This window comes from Eschscholzia californica, unplaced genomic scaffold, assembly GCF_041429995.1.
Source record: "Eschscholzia californica isolate CP2 unplaced genomic scaffold, dmEscCali1.0.p SCAF_5, whole genome shotgun sequence".
In the NCBI taxonomy this organism is placed as follows: Eukaryota; Viridiplantae; Streptophyta; class Magnoliopsida; order Ranunculales; family Papaveraceae; genus Eschscholzia; species Eschscholzia californica.
This window is the reverse complement of record NW_028238472.1, coordinates 2,067,775-2,086,792: the sequence shown is the minus strand read 5'-3', so window position 1 is coordinate 2,086,792 and position 19,018 is coordinate 2,067,775. Positions and strand designations below refer to the sequence as shown.

At 36.7% G+C, this 19,018-nt stretch overlaps 4 protein-coding genes and 1 long non-coding RNA gene across 7 annotated transcripts; 3 read left to right on the top strand and 2 right to left on the bottom strand.

Moving 5' to 3' along the window:
* Nucleotides 1-505: 505 nt before the first annotated feature.
* On the top strand, nucleotides 506-3,247 carry LOC147536118 (uncharacterized). Its single transcript, XR_015225832.1, has 3 exons — nucleotides 506-722; nucleotides 1,918-1,990; nucleotides 2,915-3,247. It is a non-coding gene; the product is annotated as an uncharacterized LOC147536118 (long non-coding RNA).
* On the bottom strand, nucleotides 2,011-2,919 carry PGR5 (proton gradient regulation 5). The gene is made up of 2 exons (XM_086642521.1): nucleotides 2,465-2,919; nucleotides 2,011-2,235 (listed from the first exon to the last, which is right to left on the bottom strand). Exons 1-2 carry the CDS (start codon nucleotides 2,744-2,746, stop codon nucleotides 2,131-2,133), a joined length of 387 nt encoding a protein of 128 aa, XP_086498647.1. The 5' UTR covers nucleotides 2,747-2,919; the 3' UTR covers nucleotides 2,011-2,130.
* Nucleotides 3,248-3,604: 357 nt separating the features above from the next.
* Nucleotides 3,605-9,957, top strand: CESA4 (cellulose synthase A4). Its single transcript, XM_086642515.1, has 11 exons — nucleotides 3,605-4,152; nucleotides 4,750-4,865; nucleotides 4,958-5,027; nucleotides 5,136-5,289; nucleotides 5,468-6,080; nucleotides 6,633-6,770; nucleotides 6,895-7,020; nucleotides 7,126-7,338; nucleotides 7,435-7,956; nucleotides 8,401-8,751; nucleotides 9,149-9,957. Exons 1-11 carry the CDS (start codon nucleotides 3,942-3,944, stop codon nucleotides 9,728-9,730), a joined length of 3,096 nt encoding a protein of 1,031 aa, XP_086498641.1. The 5' UTR covers nucleotides 3,605-3,941; the 3' UTR covers nucleotides 9,731-9,957.
* Nucleotides 9,958-10,091: 134 nt separating this feature from the next.
* LOC147536116 (uncharacterized) lies at nucleotides 10,092-12,202 on the bottom strand. Its single transcript, XM_086642516.1, has 4 exons — nucleotides 11,946-12,202; nucleotides 11,629-11,717; nucleotides 10,474-11,527; nucleotides 10,092-10,376 (listed from the first exon to the last, which is right to left on the bottom strand). Exons 1-4 carry the CDS (start codon nucleotides 12,030-12,032, stop codon nucleotides 10,293-10,295), a joined length of 1,314 nt encoding a protein of 437 aa, XP_086498642.1. The 5' UTR covers nucleotides 12,033-12,202; the 3' UTR covers nucleotides 10,092-10,292.
* Nucleotides 12,203-14,151: 1,949 nt separating this feature from the next.
* On the top strand, nucleotides 14,152-18,876 carry LOC147536115 (heterogeneous nuclear ribonucleoprotein 1-like). 3 transcript variants are annotated; one of them, XR_015225831.1, is made up of 4 exons: nucleotides 14,152-14,833; nucleotides 15,993-17,186; nucleotides 17,691-17,806; nucleotides 18,086-18,876. XR_015225831.1 is itself a non-coding variant. In XM_086642519.1 (2 exons), exons 1-2 carry the CDS (start codon nucleotides 14,612-14,614, stop codon nucleotides 17,037-17,039), a joined length of 1,269 nt encoding a protein of 422 aa, XP_086498645.1. In that variant the 5' UTR covers nucleotides 14,474-14,611; the 3' UTR covers nucleotides 17,040-17,448. The 3 variants fall into 3 exon arrangements, 1 of the variants encoding a protein (XP_086498645.1); XR_015225830.1 differs by having other exon boundaries at nucleotides 17,969-18,876; XM_086642519.1 differs by lacking the exons at nucleotides 17,691-17,806; nucleotides 18,086-18,876 and having other exon boundaries at nucleotides 14,474-14,833; nucleotides 15,993-17,448.
* Nucleotides 18,877-19,018: the final 142 nt, after the last annotated feature.

Below are 19,018 nucleotides of genomic sequence, written 5' to 3'. Positions count from 1 at the left end.
AAGTCTTCTTCAAATTAGTTACATATATCAATTTTAACGTTAAATGAGAAAACAAATGTGAAGTTAAATTTTTTTCTTTAAATTTACAATTTTTATTTCGAATTGGTTTAATTTATTAGTTTTAATTTTTCGATAAATGTTGTTTGTAAATTATAAAAAGATGGATAAAAGAAAAAAAAAACTACGAGAAACGAAAATAAGTTGGTAAGGATAACACCAAAGAGGTATAAGAAATTGAAGAAAAAAAAATAATAGAGATAAGGGTAATTTTGTACTTTTAAGTGCAAAAAAGGGGACATCCCTAATATCTAATTAAAAAAGGGGCATCCCTAATTAGACATTAGGGATGAGGGGTATCGCTAAATACCCCTAATTAAAATTCATAGACAATACAAACTTACAAAATCTCTCTCCCGTATATAGATTTTACTACCACCCTCTGTAAAAGTAGGTGTACAAAACCTTCCACTCTCTTAAAGTGGGTGTACAATAACGGTCACTTCTAGCGGGCCCAGGGTCTGTCTGGGCTCTGGTAACCCGGCCATTTTAAACCCTGTTGAATGGAAAGGGCGCGAATGATGGGCAGAGGAGGAAATTCCGGTAATAGAAGTAGCAATATGGCAGTGGCTCCGCCGGAGGCGACGGAGTTGGAAGCTGAATTAGAGGTGGTCGACAGTAGAAACCGAAGTTGCAAGGCGGCTCTTTGGTTAGTAGATCAATTGGTAACCTAACTACCTTTAGACACCTATAAAGATTTCTTCCAAATAGTATATTAAACCTTTTCAATATGATCTCACCTTTTGATGATTAATTTGATTTTTCTTTGTAAATTTCATGTTATTATGCATTTTAATGAAATGGGCATCCTCTAATTTCCTTCTTTCTTTGCAGTTAATACTACTTTTATGGATCTAATTTAGCTTTTTTGTTGTTGAAATATTGCCTAATCAATACAATCATATAGGGAACAAGAAAAACTAGGCAGACTCTGGCAGAAATCCTAATAGGCTTGCCGTGATTTGTGGTCGGTGGATCAGAATCATCAGAAGGTGAATCAGAATCATCGGAAGCAGGAATCACATCAAACCACGTAAGATTTCTAGCCTATTTTGGCAAACTAGGAAACTCGGATTAGTAGAAATAAAGCTAAAAATGAAGTTAGTTATGTATATTATCATTCATGATACATATTGTTACCGTTAAGCTAAAGTTAGTGGTTGTACTGGCGTGAATTAGTTCGATTGGTTTATGATCCATGTATGATAATCTTTCACCTTCTTTGTCTGTATTACTTTCTATTTCCCGTCTCGGCTTGGTATTTCGATTAGTATGCCGCACAGCTTATACTTATGACTTAGCTTTCTTCAAGCTAAATGGTCGTCAGACTCGTAACAGACTCCTTCAATCAGTCTGCCATGTGCCCTCATTAACAAACTTCAGAGTTCGCCTCCTAATCCTCTGACACCTACAAATGCAACCATGGTACATCGTTGTCCCGGGGCATTAACTTTCTTATTTTTGCGCACAACACCTTTATATTTCATAAGACAAGTAAATTGAGTCCACGATTGCTATTCGGCTCATCTCCCCCTTATGTAGTATGCTCGCCCTGCTTGATATACCACGAAAATTGAATCTTGAATCCCTAATATTCGTGTAGATTGTGTTGTTTCACTAACCCCATAACTTTTGTGCATATGATTTCATCATAGATTGAGTCTTCCCCGAACCCAATTCTATGTCTTCCTCACTCTAGCTACTTTTTCTCCCCATGTAAATCTACCTCAAAAGGTGTGCAATTCTATCAATCTAAGTTTTGTTGATTTAGGCAACAATGTTCGATTTTGTGCAATTCTTTTCCTCTGAAGTATTTAATGATACTAACTAAATTTATATGTCAAAATGTTGTTATTGCAGTAAAATCATATTTGGGAGAGATTAGTAGTCGGTGTCGACAGTGTGCCAGATTCATACATGAAAAAGAATGAAGGTAAGTTTGATAACCCGAAATTTTGTTTCTGAAACTATCAGTAATTACCATCTTAACAGTATACTACAATTTTTCGTGAAGTCGAAACGTAAACAAGTTTAATAAGAGTAAGAAAGATAAGGGATAAATACATTTGGTTATCAAGCTAAAAACCCAAGTCTTTCACCGTTCTTCTTCGCCAATCGAATTAGTCCTTGTCTTTGTTTTGCATCAGCTCCAATTGACTTACAAAACTCAGTAATCACCTAAAAAATAATCGAAAAAAACACCAATTAAGATTAGAATTTAAAGAAAATCGAAAAACATGCCAACAACCCTTGGCTGGAGTGATCAAACACTTGTGTGACTGACCTCCATATCAGGATTTCAAGGCACTTGGGTTTCAGAGTTCAGGCTCCCTTAAAAAACCTATCAACTTGTACCAGAAAAAGAAATCGAAAGATCGGAGTTTTCATAAAGAGATTAAGTACTTACTTGTGAGTGTAAAGCAATGGCTTTCCCTCTAAGTTGATTAAACCTTTTCTTTCCGACGATGTTACGTGTTACTACAACAATCGGTGCGAACAAACCTTTACCTTCATTAACATTTTTCATGACTGGGTTAAATCGAATTGGCTTAGCGATTCGAACCCATTTTGGAACTGAGTTTACTAATAAATTATGATCTTCACCTTGTAAAGAAGTAGTACCCCAACTTCCATGAAAGGAAGAAGATAAACCTCCTTTGAACCCAGTTGCAGAAACTGAAGTAGCCATTGATTTTACTTCTAGTAGTTTTGAGTTTTTGAAGATATGAGTGAATGAAGAAAGAAAGATAATTGTGATTCTTGATTCTTCTTAATAGTATATGAAATATGTGGTTCTTGTGTTGTTAGAAATTTTCTTGCTGATTTGTGTTGTTGTATTATTTGTTGTAATTTTCAGGGCCTCTTGGTTTTAGTTGGAAGTTAGTGAGAGAAAGAAGTGAGAAATGAAGAGCCACACATTGGGGGTTAGGAAATCTTTTCTATTTGTCCAAGTGGACGGTCACAATTTAGGATTGGGTTGATTCACTTGACTGTGGACTTTGTCACATAAAAGTTATGTAACATGGTCAAGATGTTCATCCTATGTTGTTTTCGGTGTACTGATTAAACGATTATGTTGTTTTCGGTGTACTGATTAAACGATCAATATTTACTTACAAGGGGAAAATTTCAAAGTTTATGTGCTCAAGATTATCGTCTAATAGAGAAATCTTAGAGGTTTATCTTGAAATGATAAAAATGTTTTATCAATGTTAAAATCAACTACTATTAATTATATCTTTGTGGTTTTGAAGGACAAAATGGTAATCCAAACATTGTCTGATAAAGTTAAAAAAAAAAAAAAGAGTTGCAAATATATCTAATGGCTCTACGAAATAAAATACAAGGGTTGGGAGCCAGGAAGAAACATTGCATTGAAACCAAATTTGATTGAAACATCAAACGCGCACAAATGCTTTAGAGGAAACAATATAAACTCGTATATGAAGTGAACTATCGAGAAATGACAGGACTGAAGGGCTTCGACCTCTCTCTCTATATATAGGGTGAGAAAGAAAAACCTAGAAAATCATTATAGGAAGAATTTGTTGCGTGTGGGGAGTCTATAATTTACTACTTCATTCTAATTATGTATAGGTAAGTATTTAGATATAAGGTTGGCTTAAGCTTTTGGAAACCTTAGAATTAAAGCAAAATATGGCAGACCAAACCTTACCATCAACTTCTCTTCTACTCAAACCTTAAGACTACTCAACTCCCCTGTTTGGTACACTTTGATAACTACCCAATACCTCTCTCCCTCTCTCATCCTACCCCATTTCATTTAAAACCTCCCTCTCCCTTCCTTCTTCCTCTGAGGAACCTTCTCCATTATTATTACTCAATCTTGGGTCATTTTTTTCTCTTCTTCACTTGCTTCTGTAATGGCGTCTAATACCCAAACGGGTTTAGTCGCGGGTTCTTCGAAAGTTTGTCGAGTTTGTAGTGATGAAATCGGGCTAAAAGATAATGGTGAAGTGTTTGTAGCTTGTTATGAATGTGGGTTTCCGGTTTGTCAACCTTGTTATGAGTATGAGAAGAGTGAAGGAAACAAATGTTGTCCTCAATGCCACACTCCATATAAACTTCATAAAGGTTTCTCACTTTCTCCCATTTTCTTCTCTTTACTTTTACAATAATTCAATAGAGAATAATCACTTGTACATTCTACTTCAACTATGATCAGTGTTTTTTTCCTTAAACAGTGAAAACAACCGTCCACCAGAAATGTCTAAGAATAGAATGTAGAGGTACCAAGTGGACGACCGCTTTAAAATTATATTATTTATACTGTTAATTGGTACCCATAACAATTCGATAAATCAAATTTTGTTGCTCTCCCTTTATCAAGTTCTCAATAAGGTTATTCTGGCCTTTAGATAGCATCAATAAATTTGCCCCTAATATAAGTTATATTTTCGCCAACGACTGGTAACTCAGTTAGTAAGTGCATATATTCCTGTTGGTTTTAGACCATTTAATTTCGTCAGACTTTAAGTCATTTCATTTTGTCAGACCTTAGGTGAATAGTATTTCGGCAGCATGCTTATCACATTGTATCGGTGCCTTTGTACGGACCATTGTAGTCAATACTAGAAAAAAAAAACACATTCTTTCAAATTGCACCAGTTAGTGAGGCAATTCTAGCTCCCCATAACAAAAGCAATATTGACTTTGAAGCCCAATTTACAGGTTTCCCAATTGGACAAGGGGAAGAAGAAGAAGACAATGATTTAGAATATGAACTTCAGCTTAAAAATCATCAAATTGAAATACCAGAGATTCATCACAATGTTGTTAATCCCTCGGTAATCATCTAATTACTTAACCACAATCATTTATTTCTCTAATTCTTCACTTATTCATTAATTAATCACCACTTAATTTGTCAATTTTACAGGAAAATGGTGATTTTAGTCGACCATTTCGTCATCCTAATGGACCTGGGTTTTCTTCCATTGCTGGAAGCAGTAATTCCTCTCAACTCTATCTTTTAACCCATTTCGAAATTTTTTGAATTCTTCTTTTGGGTAGTTTTAGATTTTGATTTTGAGTTTATTTTGACTTGATTTTGGTAGTTGTTGGTAAGGATTTTGAAGGTGAGAAAGAAATTTACAGTAATGAAGAATGGAAAGATAGGGTTGAGAAATGGAAAAATAAGCAAGAAAAGAGAGGGTTGATGAGCAAATATGATGGTGGAAACAATGATCAAGAGGATGAAGATGATGTTTTGTATGCATTTCCATCTTCTCTATTATCTTCATAGTATAGTATATAAACCCTAGAATTTATAACTTAGATGATATTTATGTGAAATCTTACTATATTATAAACATCACGGTTACGTATTAGACTTTTAGATTATAGCTTTCAACTGCATTTACTTATTGGAACACGGTTGTTTGTCCAGGATGGCTGAAGCTCGGCAACCATTATGGCGAAAGATCCCAATCCCTTCGAGTAAAATCAGTCCATATCGAATTGTCATTGTTATCAGGCTCGTAGTTCTCGCATTTTTCTTACGTTTTCGTGTTATGACACCGGCTACCGATGCCTACCCATTATGGTTAATTTCAGTTATTTGCGAGATATGGTTTGCATTTTCTTGGATTCTTGATCAATTCCCAAAATGGGCTCCAATAAATCGAGAAACATATCTCGATCGTTTATCTTTACGTTTCGAACGTGAAGGCGAACCTAACAAATTATTACCAGTCGATTTCTTTGTTAGTTCCGTTGATCCATTAAAAGAACCACCGATCATAACGGCAAATACGGTTTTATCAATCCTTGCGGTTGATTATCCGGTTGATAAAGTAAGTTGTTATGTATCGGATGATGGTGCTTCGATGTTATTATTTGATACATTGTCGGAAACAGCTGAATTTGCAAGAAGATGGGTACCATTTTGTAAGAAGTATAGTATTGAACCAAGGGCACCTGAATTTTACTTCTCTCAGAAGATCGATTATTTGAAAGACAAGGTTCAACCCACTTTTGTGAAGGAAAGAAGGGCTATGAAAGTGAGTTAGCTACTCAAAACTTAATTTCTTCTTAGCAACTATTAGAGATATCTCAGCTTCTTTGACCATAGGTTTCATTTGCCACTACTAATATTTGCATGTAAATTACCGAGCTTTATTGAAAACCAAAAGCTAGCCCGGATTCCCATAGTTTGAAATATAAACTACTCTAAGTAGTCGACTTAGTTGAGTTGTCACATGTATATCTCTCCACACGAGAGACAGAGTTCGAATCTAAATGTTGTGAAACAAGAAGGAAAGTAGTCAGCTTAGTTGGTCAATGGCAACTTAGTGAAACCTTTGGTGTTGGGAGTTCGCGAGTTCAATATCTATCTGGCCCAGATACATTGTCGTCGGTGTTGTTGCAGGGAAGGGGAAATAACCCAATTGTGTTTGAATTGGTTTATTCCTTTTTTTTTTGGGGGGGGGGGGGGGGGGGGGGTGGGGAAGTTTGGATGTGATATAGAAATTGACCGACTCAATAGGATCTAGAACTGATTATTGTTGTTACTTGTACTAAAATTGAGGTTTTCGTTGGAATTATAATTGCAGAGAGAATATGAAGAGTTCAAGGTGAGGATGAATGCTTTGGTAGCAAAGGCAATGAAGAAACCGGAGGAAGGTTGGGTTATGCAAGATGGAACCCCTTGGCCGGGAAATAACACTCGTGATCACCCTGGCATGATTCAGGTTTCTCTATTTCACCTCTCATTCTAATCTTAAAACTAGGTTTATTTTCGCTCGCCGTCTTTAGCAGGAGCTGACTCGTTTAGATGGTTTACTCGAGCTGATTTTGGGTCCATTCTCCTTGCAGGTTTACCTAGGAAGCGCCGGTGCACTTGATGTGGATGGTAAGGAGTTGCCTCGGCTCGTCTATGTATCTCGTGAGAAGCGACCTGGTTATCAACATCATAAAAAGGCTGGTGCGATGAATGCACTGGTAAGCATTAGTCTAAATCAAAATTTACGTATAAAAATAGAATGATTGGTAGATCTTAATTTTAGTTAACGTAATCATTTGTTACTTTTCATATGTGATTATAAGGTTCGAGTATCGGCCGTCCTCACGAATGCACCCTTCATATTGAATCTTGATTGTGATCACTATGTCAACAATAGCAAAGCTGTAAGAGAAGCTATGTGTTTCTTAATGGATCCTCAGTTAGGGAAGAAGCTATGTTATGTACAATTCCCACAACGATTCGATGGTATTGATCGACACGATCGATACGCTAATCGTAATGTTGTGTTCTTCGATGTAAGTTGGACCCATTTTCGCAAAGACCCATTTCGGTTCTTTCACTAAAAAAACTGTAATAACTAATAACTAACTTTCTTATTGCATTTGATGCAGATTAATATGAAAGGTTTAGATGGAATTCAAGGTCCAGTTTATGTTGGAACTGGTTGTGTATTCAATAGACAGGCCTTATACGGATATGACCCGCCGGTGTCAGAAAAACGACCGAAGATGACTTGTGATTGCTGGCCTTCATGGTGTTGTTGTTGTTGCACTGGGTCGAGAAAAGCAAAATCGAAATCAAAGTCGAAGAAGGGATTTAGAAGTATATTTGGAGGAATGTATAGCAAGAAGAAGAAGACGATGAAGAATAACTATTCTAGGAAAGGCTCATTGCCTGTTTTTGATCTCGAAGAAATCGAAGAAGGGCTTGAAGGTTATGATGAGTTAGAGAAATCATCTTTGATGTCCCAGAAGAACTTCGAGAAACGATTTGGTCAGTCCCCGGTGTTCATTACGTCGACGCTCATGGAAGATGGTGGTCTCCCTGAAGGAACAAACTCTACTGCTCTTATTAAGGAAGCCATTCATGTTATAAGTTGTGGGTATGAAGAGAAGACTGAGTGGGGGAAAGAGGTAATTTCATTCTTCAAAAAATCATCTCTCTCTCTCTCTCTCTCTCTCTCTCTCTCTCTCTCTCTCTCTCGCTCTCTCTCTCTCTCCATATACACACACACACACATCACTCTCCTCGAAACCCGACTTATGTACTTTGCAAATTCTAATGCCCAGGGGAAGTGGGTAGTTCTAATACCTCCCTCAACCGAGGGTTGGAGTTACTGAGCACTCCCCCTCCATGCAGAGCTAAGGTTACCAAGTCCCAAACCATCCTCGAGACACCAGCTCCGATACCATGTTAGAGCCCATTAGGCTGATCTCTCCTTGAAAACTGACTTGCAAGGAAAGGATCGCCCAAGGCTTATCTACGTCGGAAATTTGAATGCCCCAAGTGATATGGGATATTGCATATAATAACAATATACATTTACATTTCTGATATCGAATCTATATTGTGAACAGATTGGATGGATATACGGTTCAATTACAGAAGACATATTAACAGGTTTCAAGATGCATTGCAGAGGATGGAAGTCAGTTTACTGTGTACCTAAAAGACCAGCTTTTAAGGGTTCGGCTCCGATAAATCTTTCTGATCGGTTGCACCAAGTTCTTCGATGGGCTTTAGGATCCGTTGAGATCTTTCTTAGTCGCCATTGCCCATTATGGTACGGTTATGGTGGGAAATTGAAATGGCTAGAAAGATTTGCTTACACAAACACCATTGTTTACCCATTCACTTCCATCCCTCTTCTTGCGTATTGTACCATTCCTGCTGTTTGCCTTCTCACTGGAAAATTCATCATCCCTACTGTAAGTCGTATTTGATTTTAACTCTTAGGCTTTTTGCTTGATTGTCTGAAATTTGAATCTGACTCGCCTAAGTTTGAATTATCTGAAACCGAGTCATTTACGTTGACATGTTATAGTTAGGGAAACAATAGTCATTTAACGACATTTCAGATGGTGGACTCTAAAATTCATACTTATTTTATGTGGGAGTCGAATGGACCTGAAATCAGCACGACTGAGTCGGTCATCCAAATGTGTTTAGATGCACGAGTCAGATAAAAAAATAAATACTCGGAAATCTGGCAAGAGTCAATTCAGATCTCGAACCAGAGTTCGTATAATTTGAAAAGAATACCATCTTACGACATTTAATTTGTCTCTTTTGATATCTCTAACTTGATTTCATGTTCTACAACAGCTTACAAACCTTGCTAGTGTCTGGTTCATGGCTCTCTTTCTATCCATCATAGTAACCGGTGTTCTTGAGCTCCGGTGGAGTGGTGTTAGCATCGAAGATTGGTGGAGAAACGAACAATTCTGGGTAATCGGAGGTGTTTCTGCTCATCTTTTCGCCGTTTTCCAAGGTTTCCTTAAAGTTCTTGCAGGAGTTGATACCAACTTCACAGTTACATCAAAGACAGCTGAAGATGCTGAATTCGGCGAGCTTTATCTCTTCAAATGGACTACTCTTCTTATCCCACCGACTACATTGATCATCTTGAATATGGTTGGAGTTGTGGCTGGAGTTTCAGATGCCATTAACAATGGTTATGGATCATGGGGACCTTTATTTGGTAAACTCTTTTTTGCATTTTGGGTCATTGTTCATTTATATCCCTTCCTTAAAGGTTTGATGGGAAGGCAAAATAGAACTCCCACCATTGTTGTTCTTTGGTCTGTTCTTCTTGCTTCAATTTTCTCCTTGGTTTGGGTTCGAATCGATCCGTTCCTGCCGAAACAAACTGGACCAATCCTCAAACAATGTGGAGTGGAGTGCTAGTGGTCCGACACGATTTGCTTCGTTCCACTTTCTGGGTTCTTTTTCTTCAATTTTTGTTGTTATGCTTGTGATGCTTGTGGGTTTTCCTCTAAATGTTTGATACTATTATATACTAGAGAAAATGGTTTGTAGATAGTCTAAGGAATGACATAAATATGCCTTCTAATGTTGTAGCAATAAAGATTCCATAAATTTTAATACATGTTATAGCTTTTGCCCTTTTTTTATCTCTATATCTTATACATAAAAGAGGTGAACTTTGAGTAGTGTTTTATGGTCCTAACACGATTTTACACACAAAATCTCTCAGTATATCAATTGAGGTGACATGAGTTGAGTATATGGGTACCCGAAACGAGTATTTGATATGCCAAAAACACTATAATGAGTAAAAATTGCATAAATTACAACTTTCACGATATGACGAACGTATCAAACTATACTTCTCCAACATTATAAGAGCATGAAAACACACAACAACACAAACCTTCAAAATAATAAATCAAAGAATTGTAAAAGAGACACAAAACAACAATTTCTCACTATTTTTCACATTTTCTCTCTAATATGTGGCATAAGCTTCATTGTTTAAAGCTCTTTCCAATCTTGCCTCAAAAGGAGTAGAATCCCAATTCACTTTCTTATCCTGCAAAAACCCAAAACAAATTACATCAATTAACCCCTACTAAAAACATCATTGTAAGAAGAGCACCCAAAAAAATTCACTTTAGAATTTGGAATACCTCTCTGTATTTACTGGTTCTGTTTGGAGATCCTCTAATAGAAGAGGATGAACATGAACCTGTAGTCTGGTTTGAATGGCTCCAGTATGTTCCAACAGTACCCAAGATAGGCATTTCATCTGGATTATGATAATGAGTTGGTGATCTTCTCGAACCCGATGATTTTGGGGAGAATTGGTTAAGTTCTTCGAGAGTTAAAGCACCCAAGGTCGGTCGATCTACTTGAGTTTTCCGTGAATAAGACCTTGAAGGGTTGTTTACTTCAGTTGAACTTGTTTCAATGGTGTCACAAGATCCTAACCAGGTCGAAAGACTAGCGTCCACAGCTACTTCTTGCTTCGAAGGACTAGAATATTGATCGAAATTTGAATCGAAACTGAAAGATTGATCAATTTTTGTGTTGAAACTGAAAGATTGATCAGTTTTGGGATTAGAGCTGAAAATTGATTGCTTGAAAGTAGGCTCTGGACTAAAGGGTATGCTTAGTTCTAACTCCAAATTGATGTTTTCCTTCTTCTCCTTCAAGGGTAAATTGGGTAATGAAGTTTTCGCCTTTACGGTTTTCCATTGAGTTAGATTTTCAACAGGATTCAGTACCGAATGAACATACTGACTCCTATCTCGAGCATTTCGATCACACCCAAGTTTCCTTTTTTCTTGTTCCAATGAATCATCCATTGAAGTTGCAGAAAACTCTCCTTGACCTAAGTTTGAAACATCATTGTCTTCATAGTGGTACTGGTCTTCGTAATCATAGTCTTCATAATCTGATTCATCTTCGTCATTGAGATCACTTTCATCTGATTCCATTTCTTCATACTCGTCGACGTCGCTGTCACTGCAGTTCCTATATCTATGATTAGATGGAAAAGATCCCAAACTCGAAGAACTCGAGTTTTGATCTTCTTTCTCTCCGTTTTCTTCTTCTTCATCCTCACTCTGTGACAAACTATTACTAGTTTCTTGATCTATAACCTCCTCATAAGCTTTAACATTCAGATCAAAAGTCACCTTCTTTTTAGTACTAAAGCTCAATTCCTCCTCATTTTTGTCTCTGCAAAACAACAAACTTGAAATTCTTTAAGAACCCTAAATAGCAAAACACAAAAACCCTAAATAGCAAAACACAAAACCCTACAGAAATGGGTAGTTAACCTTGATTCAAGAACTGGGTCAATGGGTTTTTCTAAGATCTCTTGCTTTAAAGACTCCTCTGATTTCAGAGGTTCATAAGATCCATGTCTCTGCAAAAAAAAAAAATTCAAACAACAGCTCTGTTTATAACTAGATCTGAAAGAATGATTAAGCTAAATTTAGTGCTAAATTGGTGGAGATAAATATTCATGTAGAACTACTCAAAAAGAAAGAAAATGAACAAAATAACTGAAATTTGAAATTAATAACTGAATCTTTGATACAGATTAGGAAATGATAAATGATTGAGCTAGTAGAGAGAGAGAGGGAGAGCTTACTTGAGCTCTGGGTTGGACTCTGTTTGCTCTTCGTTTTCGACGATTTTGATTCTTGGTAGAACTGAAACAATCAAGAAAACACCCCATTTTAGAGATCTTTGTTTAGTTTCAGAAAACAAAAGAGAAGAAGATCTGATAGAAAATGTTCATAGTTAGAGAGAGAGAGAGAGAGAGTAGTAGAAGAGGATTGGAAGGAAAAGAAAAGAGAAAAGGGGTGAGAGGCAAGATGAATCAAATTTAGGAAATATGACCGTTAGAAGCTGTAATGATGTGTGAAAAGTGTGTCTAATTTTGTCCGTTAGTCTGAGAGATGGGTTAATTCCACTTGGACCCCAATTAATGAGTAATTTGAAAATTTGGCCCCCGAAACCATACTCCTGTTAGTCAAACTTAACAGTGTTTTACCTCTATTCAGAAGTCTTTCATTCTCCATCATTTCTCACTTTTGTACTTGTTGAAAGGGTCGCCAAAAAGGTCGATGCTAGGCAACTTGTTGCCATTGTCGGCGACCTTCAACATAATTTCTATTTAAAGTTCTCTTCTTCTTCTAACCTGGTCATCAAACCCACCACCGTTGAATCTTCACCTCTCTCTCTCTCTTAACATTAACATTGGTGTTAGAGAGAGAGAGATATGCCGACAGAGTGGCAAACAAAGCAGGGGGGTCAGGACAGAGGAAGAAGAAAATTTATAAAGAAAAAAAACTTTGTTATTTAGGTGAAGGTCGTCGAGAATGGTCATCAGTCGTGTGTTGGGGACCTTTCGGACAACTCTTCCGGCGAGTGAGAAAGAGGAAAAGGATAAAGAAGGAACAACTTTAGGAATAAGGGTAAAAAGAATTGACTGTTGATTTTAAATGAAGAAAAGTATGATCTTAGTCGCCAAATTCGAATGTTGAGCAAATATTGAGTCCAAACTTTTTGGTTGGTCCAAAATTGGGCGCAATTGAAATTAAACCCTATTATTACATTGGAGTAAACTAGTTCTCTGGAACTACACCAGAGAAATCTTTGTTGCAAGCAAGTAACTAAGAGCGAGTAGATTGTAAATAACTACGATCACAAATTTAGAATCTATTATATGATTGCGTAAGTTTGTTGTATCAACAAAATAACTCAAAAAAGAAAAGAAATAACTCAAAACTACGTGCACATATAAAGCTTGTTGTAATATAGTTGTACAAATAGTGTTCCTATAAAATTCACTTTAGTTATTGGTAACATGTTTATTCCTTGGAGAGTTGGAGATATTAGGATTTGAAGCTTACCAGGTGTTCCGAATAGTTAAATACATAAATTCTTTTTCTTTTGTGTTTAAGTGATATTTTTTATATAATCAGTGAGAAGATATAAAGAAATAAATTATAGGAAGTTAAGGATACTTGCAGAACATATAAAAGAAATCAATGACCATTAGTTATTTGTTTTTTCTTTTTTGTTGAGCACCATTAGTTATTTGTTGCTGGGTAAAAGAAACAGCTGTGGATATAGTTGTTTTGACAATCAATAAATGCATAAAAAATTGTTAAATTGATCTCTTTACAATTTTCGAGACATCGTATCCTCACTTTACATATTAGTAATTTAATTTTCCATATAAGTCGTCTACGTCTTGACCAAATCATTTATATAAATGCAACTCATTGATAAAATGTTCGTCTTCCGTCACTGAACTTCAATGATACCAATTACTATCTTCGTAAAATCATGGACGTTGTCGAAAATACATTTGTGATGTAACCTATAGTACCACTATAAAATCACATGATGGTTTGATAGGCCATATAACCGTGACAAATAAGATTGAGATAAAATTATAGTAAGTTAAGGATACTTGTAGAATATATAAAAGAAATCAATGACCATTAGTTATTTGTTGTCGGGTAAAAGAAACAACTGCGGATATAGTTGTTTTGAGAGTCAATAAATGCATAAAAATTTGTTAAATTGATCTCTTTACATTTTTCGAGACATCGTATCCTCACTTTACATATTAGTAATTCAGTTTGCCATATAAGTCGTCTACGTCTTGACCAGATCATTGATATAAACACAACTCATTGATGAAATGTTTGTCTTCCATCACTGAACTTCAACGATACTAAGTACTATCTTCATAAAATCATGTCCTTTGTCGAAAATACAGTTGTGATGTAAGCTATAGTACCAGTATAAAATCACATGATGTTTTGATATGTCATATAACCGTGAGAGATAAAGATTGGGATAAAATCAAATATTTCCAATCAAATTTTACTTCCAATTAAAAGGGGATTTAGGGTTAGGGTTTAGTTTGATGAAACCTTTGACCAATGAAGTTCCAATAGGAAGCGCCAACTCATCAAAACATCAAAATATTACTCCACCTTTCACTTTCTCTGGCTTCCGATTGGCCAACACAAACAAAACTAAATCGTATCCATCGATTACTTAAACAAATCTAGACCGTTAATAAAAATCAATCTCAACCATTAAAACGAAAAATAAAAGATGGTTTATTCCTAAATCCTTATATTCGTTTTGAGAAAGCTGAGGTCGGCGTTTTGGCTCCAAACCCTCATCTTCTCCTCCTACTACTACCTTCGCTTCGCTCCCTTCTTCTCTGTAAACCCTAGAAAAAGAAAGTTATAGAGAGAGAAACAGTGATCAAGATCTAGAGAGAGAGAGATGGATTCAGATCAAGGGAAGTTGTTTATAGGAGGAATTTCATGGGAAACATCAGAGGAAAAGCTTAGTGAGTACTTCGGAAAGTATGGAGAAGTTGTTCAAACTGTTATAATGCGTGATAAGATAACTGGTAGACCTAGAGGATTTGGGTTTGTTGTATTTGCAGATCCTTCGATTTTAGATATGGTTCTTCAAGATAAACACATGATTGATGGTAGAACGGTGAGGCTTTTGAAAACTTGTTTGTTATACTCTTCAATCCAATTAATTAGATTGGTTTTTTTCATTAATTTGATTCATGGGTTTTCTTCTTTTGTTCCATATTTTGTTATTTAACTCATTCTGATTTCTCATTGTTTCTTGTCTTGGTGATTTCTGATTATATATTGTAATACAATACTTTCTGTTTGGATTTGCCCTAATATAAAGCTTAGAGTTGTTCTTAATTGAATTAGGTTCAACTGTATAAGCTTTGAAGTTTATACTTTTATAATAGAATTAATGGTAATAGTACAAACCAATCAACTATTATATGATTAACTCCCCCAAAATTAGATGAAGTTTAGGTACCAAAATCCCCCAAAATTAGCAATCATTAATCTCAACTTTTGGGATTTGTAAAGAATATAGGGTTTTATATAAGTTTTAGTGAATGTAGAAAGTAACAAATATAGTAGTAGCTATATGAAGCCAGTCCTCCGTGTTCGTTGTGCTGTAAACAAGCTTCACTTTAGCACTTCGTGTGGGGGATGTACATTAGTTTTCTAAATTTAAGTTGTGGGTGAGGGGATGAATCTTTGATTGCTTACTTGAAAATGAAATCTATGATATGCTTTATAAGTTTTGTTTATTCTTCTTAGATGTGTTAGGTCTATGAATTGATCTCTAGTATCTTTATTTACTTTGTTTCCTTTTACAGTTTCGTATCAGTAGTTAATGCTTTTGTTATTCTACAGAGAAAACATCTACTTTTAGAATTGACCGAAGTGATAAATCCATCAGTCTTTTTCTGCTTTTGGTTAGGAGTGGGTTTGTTCTGTTCCGCAACAATGAACTTAATGATTCTAATTAAAAAGAGAAAAATCGACGATGGAACCGTTTTGCCATCCATCATTGCTAGCACTAAATTCAAAAACAAAATCATCTGTCCTTTTTGAAGCACCGTTTCATATGCTATAATTATTTTTCTACCATCGTTTGATATGTTTCTAGACTGGTTTGATGTATATTTCAATCTGGTACACATTGTAGGGTCAATTTTCCATGTACCTGTACAGTTCTCTCTCGATATATATATATATATATATATATATATATATATATATATATATATATATATATATATAATTTACTGTGGTGTAATGAGTGCTTTGATTTTCAGGTAGAAGCTAAACGAGCTTTATCAAGAGATGAACAGCATTCATCAGTTAGATCTGGTAATCAGAATGCAGGTAGAAATTTTGGAGGTGGGGGTAATATCAAGACTAGGAAGATATTTGTTGGAGGATTACCCCCAACCTTGACGGATGAAGGATTTCGTCAGTATTTTGAGTCATTTGGTGTTATAACAGATGTAGTAATTATGCATGATCAAAGTACCCAGAGACCTCGTGGTTTTGGTTTCATCTCGTTTGATAGTGAAGAAGCCGTTGATCGAGTTTTAACCAAGACCTTCCATGATTTGGATGGAAAATCTGTGGAGGTCAAAAGGGCACTTCCAAAAGATTCGAATCTTGGCGGTGGTGCTGGTGCTCATTCAGCTGGTGGAGGCTATCAGAGTTATGGTAATTCTGGTTCGAACGGAGGTTCTTACGATTCTCGATATGCCCAACCTCAGGCTGGTGGAGGTGGTTATCCATATGCTTCTACTGGCTATGGGCCTGCTGGTGGGTACGGGTATGGTGGTGCGAATAATGGTTATGGTGCTTATGGATACCCTGGTAGTAGTCCTGGATTCGGTGGGCCATCTGGGCCTTATGCAAACCCCAATGCTTCAACTGCAGGTGGTTATGGACCTTCTGGTGGTCCAAGAGGTCCATGGGGTGCTCAAGCTCCTTCCGCATTTGGCTCGTCTGGCTATGGTACAGGGGCTGCATTGACTGGTCAATCTCCAAATAGTGGTGTTGCTGGCTATGGAAGTCAAGGTTACGGATATGGTGGTTATGCAGGGAATAATGGGTCTTATGGTGCTAATCCAGATGCCTACGGCGCTGTTGGAGGACGTGCTGGTAGTGCCCCAAGTAACAACGGTGGTGCCAGTGGAGGAGATCAACAAGGTACCGCCTATATGGGGAGTTATGGTGGTGATGCTAATGGAGGTTCTTGGAGGTCTGACCCTTCACAACCTGCAAGCTATGGTGGTGGACAGATGGGTTATGGTAGTGGTGGTGGATATGGTGGTGCTCAACCTAGGCAGTCCCAACAATAACAAATTTTCTTTAGGCTTCAAAATGTCCACTGGGTGTTCTACAGGGAGGGACCCTTCTCTCTTCAACCATACACTGATGATGTTTTTGTCTAATTTCTGCCTATCACGGGTCGGCTCTTACAGGACGACGACAGATTTTTGAGACGGGTTGGATTGCTTTTAAGTTTCTATTTACTAGTTTATAATTAGAAATTCTAAAGGAGTAGATATGCTTCTTTTTCTTTTTCAGTATTCCCTTTCAAACTGTAGTGCTATATTTAGTGTGCTTTATGTTGTGGTAGTACTTATTTCGAGCTCTCTCTATCTCTAGTGTTAAAGCTAGAATAGGTTATCGTAAACTTTTATCTTTTCGTTTGGATTATAACATTATATAGAACTCAAATTATCTATCGATCATGTCACTATCTTATTCTGTTTGCAGCCTGAGTTTGATGAAGCTTCATATTTAGAAACATATGCTTGTTAATGGTAGATATATACAGCATGTTGTAGTGGTAATCACTTATGAGGAGTTTCTTGCTATTGCTAGAAGATCGAAATATACAGCATATCAGTAGATCACTGGGTAGCGCTAGCCGTAGCCGTAATGGTAGTTGACGTACTTGAGAATCGCATAATCATTTTCCTCCTGTATTTGCCCTTGTTCTACAGGAGGAGAGAGAAAGCGAGAGATGTCCGCCAGGCCGCCTCCAGTCGTATTATTCTTCTTCTGGCTGTAACTGAAGCAGGACCTCGTTCGATTGGCCTCATTGTATAATGCTGAACAGGTTAGCCCATCTCAGAAAATGATCTTTGGTTTGTCAAGTAGATAGATATTTCATGTGATTCTATTCTTCTAGGAACCATACTTTACTTTACCATACATAATGACAATTTAGTAAAACCTAGAAAAGTTCGTGATATGTCCTGTTATTGGTGTGTTCTTTTAGCAATTTGAAGGGTTGGGATATTTCATCAATAACAATAGGGTTTAAGTACAACTGTTCATTCTGCAAAATCGACAAGCTAAGATAGCTGAACCTTATCCTGGTTGTTACTTGTCGAAGGAGTCCCCTGTATCGTGAATGACTTTGAGAGCCTTGAGCGACCGAGGGTTCAATCTCTCAAAGGAGGTTGTGGCGAGGAAAGGTAAGCCGGCAGACGAGGTAGTGGCTCTGATGGGTCGGAGTACCAAACAACTCGAAGAAGACTTTTAGTGGTGCGTGTGAAGGGACAGGGATCGGTGTTTTGGGTGCTCAGTAGAAGGTACCAGTGTCACCCACTACCAGAGGGTAAAATAGCTTAGACAATCTCCGGATTTTTGTCCATAGAAGGATAGAATTGGTTAATAGCTTTCTAAAGAAAACGTATTTTCGACTTGATGGAACATATTTTCTCAACTCAAATGGAGCTAGTTTGATTGAGTGAGTTCCAAACCTTCAATCAGAATTAAATGCTAGTTTGATTGTATGGTGAGTCTAGGTTTAGCTTCTCAAACACCAAGGACTTATTGATTTTCCTCACACAACGGTAGTGATTGTCAGACTAGACAGGATGAGAGCACTCTACTTTTGTAATTTAGAAGATTATATCGTCGAGTCGTTTGTTCCCTTTTAACTCATCTACTATCAAATTAGGTTTAGGGGAGGATGAGATTACTTTATCTAATAGCCAAAAAAAAGCACTCTGAAATGGAATAGTGGACTTTGTTAGGTTGGATAGAGTGGGTGGGCATGTGATGCATATGGTGTTGTAGTTGTGATGGAATATTTCTGCTTTAGTCCATACTTGTGTAGTTGTGTTTTAAGTTGGATCGAGTAAAAAAAAAAGTGATAGAAGTGATTGATCTATTATCTAATCATTTCTCATCTTATTTGGTTTAGGGTTTCTCGGCAATAAATACGAATGTGATAGGATAGCCACTTGAATACTAGTTCGATACTCTGAACTTGTTCAATATCCATACAAATCAGTGTTACGCATGATGCACATATCTGAAC